Source organism: Dysidea avara, chromosome 8, assembly GCF_963678975.1.
Source record: "Dysidea avara chromosome 8, odDysAvar1.4, whole genome shotgun sequence".
Lineage (NCBI taxonomy): Eukaryota > Metazoa > Porifera > Demospongiae > Dictyoceratida > Dysideidae > Dysidea > Dysidea avara.
In genome coordinates this window covers 29,743,348-29,759,157 of record NC_089279.1, presented here as the reverse complement: position 1 = coordinate 29,759,157, position 15,810 = coordinate 29,743,348, and the positions used below count along the sequence as shown (strand labels likewise).

Below are 15,810 nucleotides of genomic sequence, written 5' to 3'. Positions count from 1 at the left end.
GGAATGTTTTGCCTTGTCATATGGAACCCAAGTAGTTTGACCTGTGATTTTTTGCTGATAATAGAGATACATGTGAAGGCCGGGTGGATATAGGGGAAACCCATTAGGACAGGTTCCAGTGTCCCAGGTTTTCCCTGCCAGTAGAGGAGTGTCCCAATGCTGAGCCCCTTCTCTCTTTCTTTGCAAAGAAAAATCCCTAAAGAGGATCTCATTGTTTAGGTGTTTCCCTAACCAGTGAAAGGTAATTTATTTTTTCCATTTTGTTTGTGTAGTTGTTGATGGAGTAGCTGATTTTGAGCGTCATGTATATGTGGTGTCAACTTAATACTGATTTCATTGTGTCATTCTGGTTTGGAATGAGATTTAAGGTACTGCAAAATGTTGTATTATGAGATTGTGTAATAATTACATTGTTGTGCTGTACTTGAACCCCTAAAGGGGAACATCTTGATTATCAGATACTTGTGTACAATAATTTGGTGTCTCATTTGCATACAACTGTACATTTGTTTGCATCTCTAAAATCAAGATATTTCTCCAATAAGAATACAATCAGGTTGGTGTTTGGGATAGAGATATTGTAAGAATTACTCTGTGTAAAATTTACATAGATTGTGTGTAGGCATATGATTCAAAAATAAAATTTCAATGGCTAAGAGTAGGACAAATACAAACACTGCACTGTTTAATAAGACGGTATTAACATGTTGGGTTACTATTTCAGGCAATGCATTTACCATGGGTGTTTGCTGGATTGGATTTCATCTTACAAGGAGGGTAAGTACCTTGATTTGTGTGGGGGAATTGTTGTTATTTTAATCAGCTGTTAAGTTAAGAGACTACTTGCAGATGCTTGAATTTTCTTCCATGGTACCGTATAGCCTAAATATTTTAAGGGGCAAATTTTTTGAGGTTGAGCAATCTTGCTAAAAAAATTTTCACAGATTTGCAAACACTCCCAAAATGTATTAAACTATATGGAGATTAAATATTTCAAGGATAAAATTTTCACTAGCCATGGTAACTCCCAAAATCACTGTCTAAATCAGTAAAAAATTTCACCCGTCAAAATATTTAGGCTATACAGTACTTACTAGTGTGGCACCGCCCACCCCTTTACAAAAAAGTAAGGGTCTGGTGAAATACAGATACTAAATCATTTCTAACACTCAAATTCAGTAGTTCAAATTGATGTGTGCCAATAACATTCACACACAGATCACCTTGGCAATGCAATTCTTTTGTTCAAATTGAAGGACAATCAGCTGACGTACCCAGCAGTTACATACACTGTCTAATTGGATTCCTTTTGAAGTGATGTGGTATTTTTGTTTCACCAAACCCTTACTTTTGCAAAGAGGCTGCCAGACTAAGTACTAACATCTGCATCTTTACAATGGATGTTTTAGAAACACGAGTTTTAAATCAATTTTTAAAAATCATACGTATAAGGTGTTTTTTTTTGTTTATTTGTTTGTTGTTTTTTTTGTAATTTTTTTTGGAGTCATGTGTTATTCTGTGTTCTGTACTAATCAGCTTCACAGCTGAATGTAGTTCTGCATGAATAACAATCATCCCTTTGTTTCTATCATACTTTCTGCTGTAAAATTAAAGAACTGATCCTTCCACCATGTATAAGTCATACATATATCAATTTTTATTCAGAGGTGTCCTTGATGCAAAAATTTGTGACAATGAAAATTGCTAATTTGTGGGACCTACTTAAATGTTTATGTACGTAGTGATTGTGTGCAGTTTAGGATGTCCTGTAATTTTCTATTTTCATGTCCACAGTGGAGTGAACAAGCTGATTGGCATATTAGTGGGGCATCTCTACTACTTCCTGAAGTATCGTTACCCTGAGGAATATGGAGGAAGGGAACTGTTACACACTCCTGAAATATTGTAAGAACAAACTTAGAAAATACTCACATACATCATATATCAGACATTTGTGCTTAGCAAAATCAACAGTTTTGTGGTATGCTGTGGATAAAGTGTTATTCTATTACTCTAGGTATAAATATTTTCCAAGCCGTCGTGGAGGAGTGTCAGGATTCGGTGCTCCACAGCCGACTGCTCACAAATGTCTGGGAGATGACAATAGACATAATTGGGGAGCTGGACAACAGTTTGGTGGACATTAACTGTAAAATGTATTGTTTTAATTTGCTACCAAGATTAACTGTTATATTTATATCTAATCAAAAACAGCCAAACTGTAAAAAAAGGTGCGGCCCCCCAATAGGCCATGGTGAAAAAAGATGTGAAATCCAAGGTGGTGGCCAAGAAATGGCTGTGATGGTAGGTTAATGGTTAAATTTTAATAACGACAATTCAGGTGAATTTTGTGCCGCTTGGTCTTGGCACCAAATTCACCTGAAATGTCGTTATTAAAATTTAACCATTAACCTACCATCACAGCCATTTCTTGGCCGCCACCTTGGATTTCACATCTTTTTTCACCATGGCCTATTGGGGGGCCGCACCTTTTTTTACAGCTTGGCTGTTTTTGATTAGATATCACTTCTTTTTGTATTTGTATACTGCAAAGCCGGCCTATGGCTAGCTTTGTGGCTTTTTTAACCCATGTGTTTTTTTCTTTATCACAGGAAGAAGAAAAGAACTTAAAGAAGATTAATTTTGTAATACTTCACTTATTTTTAATTTTATTAGTAATTATACAAATTATATACATATATTTATTACATGCCTATTATTCCCCACAGGATATTTTTTTGCAGCTGATCTCTCTACTCAGTGACTTGCAATTTAGCTGAACTATATACAGGATGGTTTCTTTGTAGCTGAACTCTCTACAAGGTGACCTCTTCTAGCTGGTCTCTCTACAGGGTGATTTGTTTGCAGCTAAACTCTCTACATGGTGGTTTCTTTGTAGCTGAACTCTCTAAATGATGGTTTCTTTGTAGCTGAACTCTCTATAAGGTGACTTCGTCTAGCTGAACTCTCTACAGGGTGATTTTTTTGTAGCTGAACTCTCTACAGGGTGATTTGTTTGCAGCTGAACTCTCTACATGATGGTTTCTTTGTAGCTGAACTCTCTACAAGGTGACTTCGTCCAGCTGATCTCTCTACGGGGTGATTTGCTTCTAGCTGAACTATCTACAGGTGATTTGTTTGCAGCTAAACTCTCTACATGGTGGTTTCTTTGTAGCTGAACTCCCTACATGATGGTTTCTTTGTAGCTGAACTCTCTACAAGGTAACTTCTTCTCTACAGGGTGATTTGTTGTAGTTGAATTCTCTACAAGGTGGTTTGTTTGAGGCTGAACTCTCTACATGGCGGTTTCTTTGTAGCTGAACTCTCTACAGAGTGATTTGTTTGCAGCTGAACTCTCTACATGATGGTTTCTTTGTAACTGAACACTCTACAAGGTGACTTCTTCTAGCTGATCTTTCTACAGGGTGAATTGTTTGTAGCTGAACTATCTACAAGGTAACTTCTTCTAGCTGATCTCTCTACAGGGTGATTTGTTTGTAACTGAACTCTCTACATGATGGTTTCTTTGTAGCTGAACTCTCTACAAGGTGACTTCTTCTAGCTGATCCCTCTACAGGGGGATTTATTTGTAGCTGAACTCTCTACAAGTGATTTATTTGCAGCTGAACTTTTTATGTGGTGGTTTCTTTGTAGCTGAACTCTCTACAAGGTGACCTCTTCTAGCTGATCTCTCTACAGAGTGATTTGTTTCTAGCTGAACTCTCTACAGGTGATTTTTTGCAGCTAAACACTCTACATGGTGGTTTCTTTGTAGCCGAACTCTGTACATGATGGTTTCTTTGTAGCTGAACTCTTTACAAGGTGACTTCTTCTAGCTGATCTTTCTACTGGGTGATTTGTTTGCAGATGAACTCTCTACATGGTGGTTTCTTTGTTGCTGAACTCTCTACAGGTGAATTCTTCTACCTGTCTACCTGATCTCTCTACAGGGTAATTTGTTTGTAACTGAACTCTGTACAAGGTGCATTTTTGTGGGTGATCTCACTGCAGGTTGATTTGTTTGTAGCTGAACTCACTAAAGGGTGATTTGCTTGTAGCTGAACTCCTTGCATTGTGTCTAGTTTCTAGCTGATCTCTCTACAGGGTGATTTGTTTGTAGCTGATCTCTCTACAAGTTGATTTGTGTGTAGCTGGTCTTTCTACAGGTTGATTTGTTTGTAGCCGATCTCTCTACAGGGTAATTTGTTTGTAGCTGAACTCTGTACAAGGTGCTTTTTTGTAGGTGATCTCACTGCAGGTTGATTTGTTTGTAGCTGAACTGCTTACATTGTGTCTAGTTTCTAGCTGATCTCTCTACAGGGTGATTTGTTTGTAGCTAATCTCTCTACAAGTTGATTTAAGTATAGCTGATCTCTCTGCAGGTTGATTAATTTGTAGCCGATCTCTCTACAGGGTAATTTGTTTGTAGCTGAACTGTCTATAAGGTGATTTGTTTGTAGCTGATCTCTCTGCAGGTTGATTTGTTATAGCTGAACTCTCTACAGGCTGATTTACTTGTAGCTGAACTCCTTACATTGTGTCTAGTTTCTAGCTGATCTCTCTACAGGTTGATTTGTTTGTAGCTGATCTCTCTACAGGGTAATTTGTTTGTAGCTTAACTCTCTATAAGGTGATTTGTTTGCAGCTGAACTCTCTACATGGTGGTTTCTTTGTTGCTGAACTCTCTACAGGGTGTTTTGCTTGTAGCTGAACTCTCTGCAGGGTGATTTGTTTCTAGCTTATCTCTCTACAGGTTGATTTGTGTGTAACTGGTCTCTCTACAAGCTGATTTGTTTGTAGCTGATCTCTCTGCAGGTTGATTTGTTTGTAGCTGATCTCTCTACAAGTTGGTTTGTTTGTTGCTGATCACTCTAAAAGTTGATTTGTTTGTAGCTGACCTCGCTTCAGGATGATTTGTTTCTCTCTACAGGGTGATTTTTTGTAGCTGACCTCTCTTCAGGGTGATTTGTTTCTAACTGATTGCTCTACAGGTTGATTTGTTTGTAGATGAACTCTCTACAAGGTAATTTGCTTGTAGCTGAACTCCTTACATTGTGTCTAGTTTGTAGCTGATCTCTCTACAGGGTGATTTGTTTGTAGCTGATCTCTATACAAGTTGATTTGTGTGTAGCTGATCTCTCTGCAGGGTGATTTGTTTGTAGCCGATCTCTCTACAAGGTAATTTGTTTGTAGCTGAACTATCTATAAGGTGATTTGTTTGTAGCCGATCTCTCTACAGGGTGATTTGTTTCTAGCTTATCTCTCTACAGGTTGATTTGTGTGTAACTAATCTCTCTACAAGCTGATTTGTTTGTAGCTGATCTCTCTGCAGGTTGATTTGTTTCTAGATGATCTCTCTACAGGTTGATTTGTTTGTTGCTGATCGCTCTAAAGGTTGATTTGTTTGTAGCTGAACTCTCTGCAAAGTGTTTTGTTTGTAGTTGATCTCTCTACAAGATGATTTTTTGTAGCTGACCTCTGTTCAGGGTGATTTGTTTCTAGCTGATATCTCTACAGGGTGATTTTTTGTAGCTGACCTCTCTTCAGGGTGATTTGTTTCTAGCTGATCGCTCTACAGGTTGGTTTGTTTGTAGCTGAACTCTCTACAGGGTGATTTGCTTGTAGCTGAACTCCTTACATTGTGTCTAGTTTCTAGCTGATCTCTCTACAGGGTGATTTGTTTGTAGCTGATCTCTCTACAAGTTGATTTGTGTGTAGCTGATCTCTCTGCAGGTTGATTTGTTTGTAGCCGATCTCTCTACAGGGTAATTTGTTTGTAGCTGAACTGTCTATAAGGTGAATTGTTTGTAGCTGATCTCTCTGCAGGTTGATTTGTTTTAGCTGAACTCTCTACAGGGTGATTGCTTGTAGCTGAACTCCTTACATTGTGTCTAGTTTCTAGTTGATGTCTCTACAGGGTGATTTTTTGTAGCTGAACTCTCTACAGGGTGATTTGTTTCTAGCTGATCTCTCTACAGGTAGATTTGTGTTGATTTGTTCATTGCTGATCGCTCTAAAGGTAATTGATTTGTTGCAGTTGAACACCCTGCAAAGTGTTTTGTTTGTAGCTGATCACTCTAAAGGGTAATTTGTTTGTAGCTGAACTCTCTCCACAGTGACTTGTGTGTAGCTGAATTCTGTGTAACTGAATTCTCTAGAGAGTGACTTAATTATAGCTGAATTCTCTACACAGTGCATGACTTGTTTATAGCTGAACTTTCTTCAGTGTGACTTGTAATGTTCTGAATCTCTATAGTGGTATATTTGCTTAACTCTCCACATGGTGACTGTCTTCTTGCTGAACTGTCTATAAGATTAACTATTTGCAGCTGAACTCCCTACAGAATAACTTGTGATGTAATAAAATTCTATAATGGAGTAAATAAATTAGCCGAATGCTCTATTAGGGTGACTGTTCTATTAGAGTATCTCGATCTCGCATTTGCTACACGGAGTTGGCTTTCGAATCATAACTTAGTGGTTTGTAATCCGATTCTTCTGTACTACTGCAAGGACTTTCTATGAAGATTATTCCAGCTATACACCGATTTTTAGCTCATTGCTCTAAGCGGTTTGCCTAGTAGGCGTGAAAGCTAATACTTTTTTATTCATAAAAATCGATCGCGTAATTGTGACACAGGTTGGGTTTTGTATCATATCTCCGTGGTCTTTATCTCGATTCCTTTCAAACCACCAAAAGGCACTCCTACGATGGTTACTCCATCTACATAGCAATTTTCAACTCATTCCATGAAGCGGTTTACCCTGTAGGCGTGACAACAAATCGATCTTGTTTTACGCGAATAATCGGTCATAACTCCTAAACCATTCATCGGATTTGTACCAAATTTGACGCTAGGATTCGCCTTTGGACTCCCTTTCTGTGTGCCAAATTTCAAGGCGATCGGAGTACGCGTTTGCTTGTTATAGCAATTTTTGCAAGTGTGCGAAAAGACGAAGAAGAAGAAAAAAACGAAGAAAAAAAAACGAAACTTTGGAAGCTCGTATCTCGGAAATGGCTGGAGCGATTTCCTTCAAATTTGGAATGTAGACTCCCTTGGCTGGCGGGCAACTGTGTAGCAAATTTGGTTCCAATCAGATAAGTGCTCACCGAGATACAAAGGTGTGCAAATGACGTTTTCGTTCTTCCTGTCAATATACTCACGGTGTGGCGCGCCGGCTTCTTGGGCCGCACGACACACTACCGTGTGTCTTGATCTTTAGTTGGTCGCTAACAATTATTATTGACAAACACAAATTGGTTGCTACATTTCCTCATCACCTTTAAAACAATACCAGTCATATTTGCATCCTCAGAGGCTATAATATAAACATTTCCTTTTGTCAACAAGAGTATGTAAACTTTATGCTTACTGATGTAGTTGACATGGTGCTTAAAGTGTGAATACACGTACTATTATTTTGTCAAGTTTAAAAATTAAAACCAAGGCAATGAACTACCATATAACCTAAATATTTCGAGGGGGGGGGGGGGGATTTTTTGCTGATTTTGTGGCTTTAAGGGTTACCAGCAAAAATTTTATCCTTGAAATATTTAGACCTCCATATAATCTAATGCATTTTGGGAGTGTTTGCAAATCCACGAAAAATTTATTTTTAGCAACATTGTTTAACCTCAAAAAATTTGCTCCTCGAAATATTTAGACTATACGGTAACTTGTTTTAACAATATAAGTAAACAACGATAGCAGGTACATTATTTTGCTGTTGTAATTCTAAGCCATTTTCCTGTGTTTCTTCTTTAGTGTGTGTGTGTTTTTAATTACCTAATGACAGCTATGGTACTTAATGTGAGTTTGTGATTAGGCTACAGTGGATCCTGTTAATCAGGATGAGGACACCTGCATAATCTGGACACTTAGTATTGATCTTAGCATGTGAACTGATCACTTTAGTTGGTCATAAGGTGTCCTTAATCCTTACTTGTTTCATCTGTCACATTTCATATATACATTTGATTATTAAGTGATTTGTTAAAATGAATTAAAAAATGAGATGAATACAAAATAGATTGACATGTAAGTGATACGATTGCCGAAAATTGTACATGAAATAAAATCCGTATTATTTTGTTGACTTCTAAAATGTCATATTCTATGGAACTGCTAGTTGATCTGGAGAAGTTGAAGATCTTGGAAAGTCAATTGCATTTGTAACTTGAGGGAACTCATTTCCACTACTTTGTTATGTTCTTCACATTGTTGGTTATCTGTTGTAGCTGCTAGTGCAGTATCTGTGCTGCCTGAAGCTCTAATCTAAAATGTGTGGAGAAGCGTGATAACAAGTATGTATTAGTGTGTACAAGTGTTGAACTTACCAGGTTGTTAAGGGCTGTAATACTAGTCTTCATGAACTTGATAATTTCATTGTATTTGGTGATTGTATATTCATCAGTCTCCTTGTCAGCAAGTTGTTGAATAACAGGGAGCAGTTGTGTTAGTGATATGACATCATCCCTGATGGTATTGATATCCTACAAGCGTAAGAGAATAGTAACTTTGTTGTGTACACTGTACGTGCGTATATGTGTGTATATCAATATCTAACAACTCACAGCATTATTGGTTGGTTCAAAGCGTACATAGCAATCTTCATTAGGCGAGTCATATTTTTCATTCTATTAATAAAACAATAGCTAATTAGATAATCATACTTCATTTAAGCTATTACTACATATTGTTAGTGTATAGATGTGTACTCACTGTGTATTTCTCTAGTGCTACGATTTCTTGAAGTGAACTGAGAACTTGTGTTTCTGCAATTAATCGTAATCTTTGAAGTTCATCTGTAGAGACAGTTGGAGCTGCTTGTGTATCCAATATAACTGCTGCTACTACTACTAAAACAATCATCATTTTCTGAATCTCCATAGTGATATTACAGTAGAAATTGATAACAAATTTTTTTAGCTAGATATTCTTGTGCCGATTTTGCTTTTAACTAACAAGTTAAGAAATCTGAAACTTTTATACTATTTCACAGTGTATGGTCAGAACTATATTAGAATTTGGGATCTGGTCTATAATGATATGGGGAAATTAATAAGTTACATTTCACAGGAAGGGGAATTTTTCTAAAGGTCAATGTAAACAATTTAATTCCTACCACAATGTCAACTAACATCCTCTCTTACTAAACATTTATCCTCTCTTGCTAAATATTTATTCTTTCTGGGAGAGAGAATTAGCTTTTGTTGTGTATTTGCATAAATTCATGGTATGACTAGCAAATAGTTAAACCCTATTGCAGCTTAACTTATCATATGATGCACATCGTACAAGTAATGCATTAGTACCTTTTAGTATTCCTGTTGTTTATGTTCTTCATAATATATTATAGTTGTTTGAAATAGCTTCTATACAATCTGAATGTGTTACTATTACAGGATCTCATTTTAGTTGCTTCATATTTCATTGCAAACAGAATAGGTAGCAAAATCAAAACATGTTACTAAAGGTGGCTAATATTATGTGCAGCTTTGAATTGCAGTATTACACACACACACATATATATATATCTGTTTTGTTGAAATTGACACACTTGCAAAAAATAGTGCAGCATTTAAGTGATTAAATTATCCTCTCTGTAGTTGATGAGTTGTGAGGAACAACTTGTTGATTTGTATAAATTGTGGTTTGTGGTTAGTATCAAGTTACCCTCAAATCCGGTATTAAAATCACCAACAATTTTATCACATCATTCTGATACTAGTATAGGAACTTTAATAATTTTTGAACCATTACTAGATTGCGCATGCTTAGCAGTACGATAATTCTACAAATGTACTTCTATTACTTGTGCAGCGTCATCTCATGTTAGTATAATGATGTTCCTCTAATCGATCAGTACAAAGCATTAGACTATATTAATTTAAGGGATGAAAATATTGGAAGATTTTGTGCTAGATGGTGTGCCCTACAAACTCTACAACAAGATCACAATAAAAGATTGGGATACTTTGAGTATGTAGCTCTATATATCGCATCAAAATAATTCCCTTAGTAATATAATGCATTGAAAGAAGACGTGAAACTGAAGCAATGGTGAATTGAACAGTGTGCGATTGTATAATGGATTTTTGTTCACATTACTGTTCCATATCTACAGTATAAGGCTATGTGGATTATGTCATGAGCCTGTATACTCTTCATGAAGATGGCACCTTGTTGATGTACTACTCATTGTTTTGATTATGCAAGAATAATATTGGGATGTGGTTTTAATATTGTTTACATATGGGGTGTGTATCTTAATTGTTCGTTGTTAGTCCATTACCATATGCGTAAAGCAGTAGTGGTATGTAAATCATGTAAGAAACAAGATAAAGCTGCAGAGAATTAAAGTCCAGATTGTTAATACATATAATCATTCATTCAGTGTTGTCAGCTTTTTAATTTTATTGTGATTCACAGAACCCAATAGAAAACTCATTGTTAGTGAGTATTACATATCCAGCCTTGACTAGTCTATAAACATGTAGTACAAGATGACAATGCTTCTACCCACAATGGTCTCTATAATAGTCTGCAATACATACATTATACAGTTGTACTATGAGATGGGTAACATCTGTCATTGTTAACATACTACAATGTTGGTTGCTTGGGAACTTCAAAAATTGTTGTGTCTGAACTGTAACTAATGGAGGTCAGTTGTATCCAAAGGGAATCCCCTAAAACTGACTGGTTTTCCCTACCAAAGAAGGAGTGTCCCCACTGTACAGCCCCCTCCCTTTTTGTCATTTGTATATTCTGTGAAAGAATATACCTCTGAAGCATATTGGTAGTATCCATATTAATGAAGGAGAATCCTCTATAGTTTCAACGATTTGTTATGTAGTTCTGTTGATCCTTTGAGACTAGTATATGGTATATAAGTAACACTGCTTGTTTGCTACATGACAATTTCATGATTTGTCCTTAGCAGGAAGATCTTCACAGTAGTTGCAGTAGATTCTACCCTTCCATTGTGTGCCGCATATAGCCTAAATATGTCAAGGGAGAAAAATTTTTGAGGTTGAGCAATGTTACCTAATATAATTTTTTTTTGCTGATTTGCAAACAATCCCAAAATATATTAGACTACATGTAGACCTCTTGTCAGTGTTTATTCTAGGGCTGTTAGGGGGGGAACTTTCCCCCCCCTAAAATCTCAGGCTCACCCCCTAAATTTGTGAGTGACTACTGCACTATACTTAAGTTTACAAATGACACACTAAACTTATCAAAAATGCTCTGAGATTCAATCTGAGAGTGGATAATATGTAAAATTTTCCCAGGTTATAAATTGCAAATGCAAACCTTAAAGTGCTCTCAGTACATATTATAGTGATGGCTATTCGATATCCGAGAGCTCAAGTATAGAAAAAAGCATGCTTAACTCTCAAAATTGTCCTTACTGACAAATAGTATATATAATTTTGTAAAATTTCTACTTCCAAAATGGCATGCACAGCCATCCCAACTATCCCCAGATATAATATCAGAAAGCCTGATATTAAAGAAAACTTCTTGTTTTGCCATAACCATGAAAATGCCCTAGTATTTAATTTCAAACACCCTAAGCTTTAAACTATTTCTTGGAAGACATCTACATCATTTTGTCATTACTACCATGCACTCATGCATCAAGCTCTACCACTGGCTTTACAAAAATCAACACTCATGAGCCTTAAATGCCTAACCAGATTGGCAACTATTTCAACTGCTTTTATATAGTTGTGAACTTGGACAACTATATAACAGATTTTCACCTGGTCACCCCCTGAATTCCTGATTCCCCCCAAAGGAGAAATCCTAGAATAAACACTGCCTCTTGTATAGCTACATATAAAACAGACTGGTACACTGTATAATGCTATAGTTTTCATGAGTAATTTTGTCCTTAACTGGATGATAGCCATGATAAAAAAATTCACAGTATCAATCATACTTGCAAATATAAAGATACTGTCCTCCTGCATACATGTAAATTGTAACTGTCAACTGGTAAAGCAAATGATCAATACCATGCAACAGTGATACTATCTCCACAGCATTCAACCCAGGGGCGGAGGAAGTAGTTATTTTTTTTTTTTTATTAGCAGTACTTTACAGTGACCAGCACTGAAGTTGATATGAGTGGGGGCTGGGCTGACCCAGACTTATGGAAATGATCTACATTATCTCTGGTTTGGTAAGGTGAGACCAAAAAAAAAAAAAAAGGTCACAACCAGCTGACAATAGCTGCCCACCTCACCAGCTACGAATTTGTACTGATAAACTACATAAAATCCTTACATAGCTCGCTACCCACTGCTCTAATACTGTGATTGCTTTATTAGACATTGGGTGACCTGCAGTTCGAATCCTGGGGTTGGAGGGATTTTTTTCCTTACTTTGGCCCCTTTTCTGTTACACCTTATTCAGTCAGTAAGTTAAGTCACTAGGTCTAAGTCCTTGTAGGTTAAGGCTGCAGCACATGTTGCTGTCAGACCTTCAGTGCTGGTCACTGTAAAGCGCTAATAATAAAATAATAATAATTAGTGTGACTGCTCTATTAGAGTATTGATCACGGTTTTTCAGCCCCACTCCATGCAAGTAGGATAATTTCGCGTGATATCTTTCTGAGGGGGCCGCCCCCCCTCAGCAGATCGAGCCCCCCCCCTTCCACCGCCTATGATTCAACCTATAGCCCTCTTCTCAAACAAGTATCAATTAAAATAAACTGCTTTTAATTAATAAGTGATATAAGTGCCAAAAGTGTAGCTACACAGAAAAAAATTATTATGTCGTATACTAATTAAGTTAAATTTTAATACATATTACTAAGCTGCCAGTTATATTCTACAAGACTGTTAGTTGACCGGAAGATGTTCAAGATCTCTGAAGGTCAATTCCACCTGCAACTTGAGCATACTCAGCTTCACAAACTTATCAAGGCTTTCATATCTTTGATTTTCTGTTGTAGCTGCTGGTACAGTATCCTTACTGTCCAACGCTCTAATCTAGAGTGTGCGGAGAAGTGTGATCAATATTTTTAGTGTGTCTCTGTGTTGAACTTACCAGATTGTTAAGGGCTGAAATACTGCTCTCCATGAATTTGATCATTTCACTGTATTTAGTAATGATATATTCATCAGTCTCATTGCTAGCAAGATGTTGAATAACAGGGAGTAGTTGTGTTAGTGATGTGATGTCATCCCTGATGGTATTAATATCCTACAAGTGTAAGAGAGCAGTAACATTATTGTGTATCTTGTTTGTGTGCGTGTGGTGTACGTGTGTGTGTGTGTGTGTATCCATGCATGTCTGTGACTGTATGTAGAATGTTATGTGTGTACAAGAGATCCTCAACTTACAACTTCACACATTATGTTGTAGCGTACATAACAGATTTGGTGAAACAATTCATATGTTTCATTCTATAAAAATAAAACAAACACAATGATAATCGTCATACTTATATTACCTTAAACTATAACTAGCGTTTGTACATAGATGTGTGTAGCTACAGTACCTATACGTACTTTGGCCAACTCCAGACGTGTAATTTGCTGCAGCATTTTGAAAACCTGCAATTTTGCATTTTCACGTAGTCCACTGATGTCAGAGGTGGGAATTATTGTTTTCTGTTCAGTTGAATCACTGTTAACAGGAACTGCTTGACCTCCCATCACAAGCACCAAAATTATAAATCCTATAATGATATTGATCCTAATCATTTTCAGGTCTCTTCTCTTTGATAACAGATCTTTTTAGTTAGATGTTCTCAACTCTGATTGCTCTCAACTGAAATGTTCAGGTATCTGCAGCTCTTTTATACTCTTTCAACTATGCATTTTGCAACATGATTGGAACTGTGTTGAAATTTGATATCTGGTACATGGGAAGCATGATTGGCTGCATTCCAGTCCTATTACAAGAAGGGGATTTTTCTAAACAGCAATGTAAACATCAGTATATATTTTTAAAATTATTAATTCTGCCATTTTAGTATCCACATCCTCTGTTGATAAATACTAATTCCTTCTGGGAAAATGAATTTGTTAATTCAAATCCATGAATTAACTACTCAATTCCAACTTAAGTCAGGAAGGGCTCAGGAGGAATATTTCCATCAACAATAACAAAATAATTTTCATCAGTGTATATAGCTACTTTGCTGAACAAAACAGGCACCAATATCTTTTAGGGATTCCCCATATAAAACACACAAGTTACAAAATGGGAGGGGCTGCAGCAGAGACACTGAATTTTTAGGGTATATTCCCTTGTTTACAGCCTTCATATTGACATTTCTGTAAAGTTAAGGTGAGTCATTAATAACTATCTGAACAATACAATATTAAATGCTATCCCACTAGGGACCTTTGATAAGGCTAAAGCCTGTGAATACAGGGAGTCAGAAACATGTTACTGAAACGTTGCAGAATGCAGAAAAAATCCCAGACCCATTGGTGACTTGATCCCCAGTCTAGGCATGAGAGGAGCCACAACAGCTGGGATCTGTGATCTTCAATAGGGTAGTTGATTCTTGCAACTGCATTTTAGGATGTATGTAGTTCAGATAGAATACTCTTTTTGTTAACATGAGAGTATAAATTTAAACATAATGACAAGGACATCAATACAATGCTTGAAATTTGGACACCTTACTAATTCCAGTGACGCCTGTTCTTGGTTCCAAAGCATACACATATGAAAGTAATTCACTAATAACTGAGCAGGAATGATACATTTTTCTTCTATATACCAAAAGTCACTTTTACAATAACAAAAAATGTATATACTTGTGTGGGTCAATTGTTATGTTTGGGACCTGCTAGATGTGGTCACTACAATGAGGTGGTCTTGTTTATGAGATAGCTGGTACATTGTAATAAGTTGTGGGTACCTAATATATGACTGTGCAAACACTGAAATGAAGACATGCATGATTTTAAATCATTCATACTTACTGAACCTACCCAAAAGTACCAAAGCAATCTATATAGGACAAAGTGTTCCGTCTTTTTAAAATGTTAGTTCAAAATTAGGCAGTCACATGTAAGATTCTGATACAACTTCTAGTCTCTTGTTCATAAAATATGTCATATTAACATCTTCACACATATCATGTGCTTCTTTTTCATTACTAGCTAAACAGAACTGAAAATTATATGTTATGTGCACTCCTCCAGAGGAATGTTTTGCTTTGTCATATGGGACCCAAATAGTTTGACCTGTGTGTTTTTGCTGATAATAGAGATACATGTGAAGGCTGGGTGTATAATTTTTACACACAGGGATGGGTTATCTACCCACCTGGGGCATTGCTCAATTTGTTTAAATGTCAGTAGCTATGTACATGCAGTTCATAGATTTCCCCTTTAAGGGAAGAACTGTTACCCATTCTGTGTTGATCACTTGGGGACAGTTCAGATTTTGTATCTGAACTGTCAATTAATTATGAAGGTCAGTTGTATCCAAAGGGAATCCCCTAAAGCTAGTCTGGATTTCCCCTACCAGGAGGAGTGTCCCCACTGTTGAGCCCCTCCTCTTTTGTCATTTGTGAGGGAAACCCCTAAAGGATATTGGTAGTACCCCATTAGTGCGCAAGAATCATCTGTGCATATGCAGTTACTGATATTGATAGTTGTGCAGGCAAGTTACCAACTAGCATCATATTAAGTGATCTCAGGAGTAGGCACCGGCCGATTATGCCGGCATAATTTAAAGCATAATAGGTGGCCAAAAGCATCAAGCATAATGCCAGCATAATAGGGACGATATTTGAAAAATTAATTAAATGCGCAATATGCGCGCCTGA

The 15,810-nt window shown here is 36.8% G+C and overlaps 1 protein-coding gene across 1 annotated transcript; it reads left to right on the top strand.

Annotated features, from left to right (window-relative positions):
• Positions 1-260: 260 nt before the first annotated feature.
• LOC136263165 (derlin-1-like) lies at positions 261-2,196 on the top strand. The gene is made up of 4 exons (XM_066057674.1): positions 261-368; positions 725-777; positions 1,795-1,905; positions 2,018-2,196. Exons 1-4 carry the CDS (start codon positions 303-305, stop codon positions 2,145-2,147), a joined length of 360 nt encoding a protein of 119 aa, XP_065913746.1. The 5' UTR covers positions 261-302; the 3' UTR covers positions 2,148-2,196.
• Positions 2,197-15,810: the final 13,614 nt, after the last annotated feature.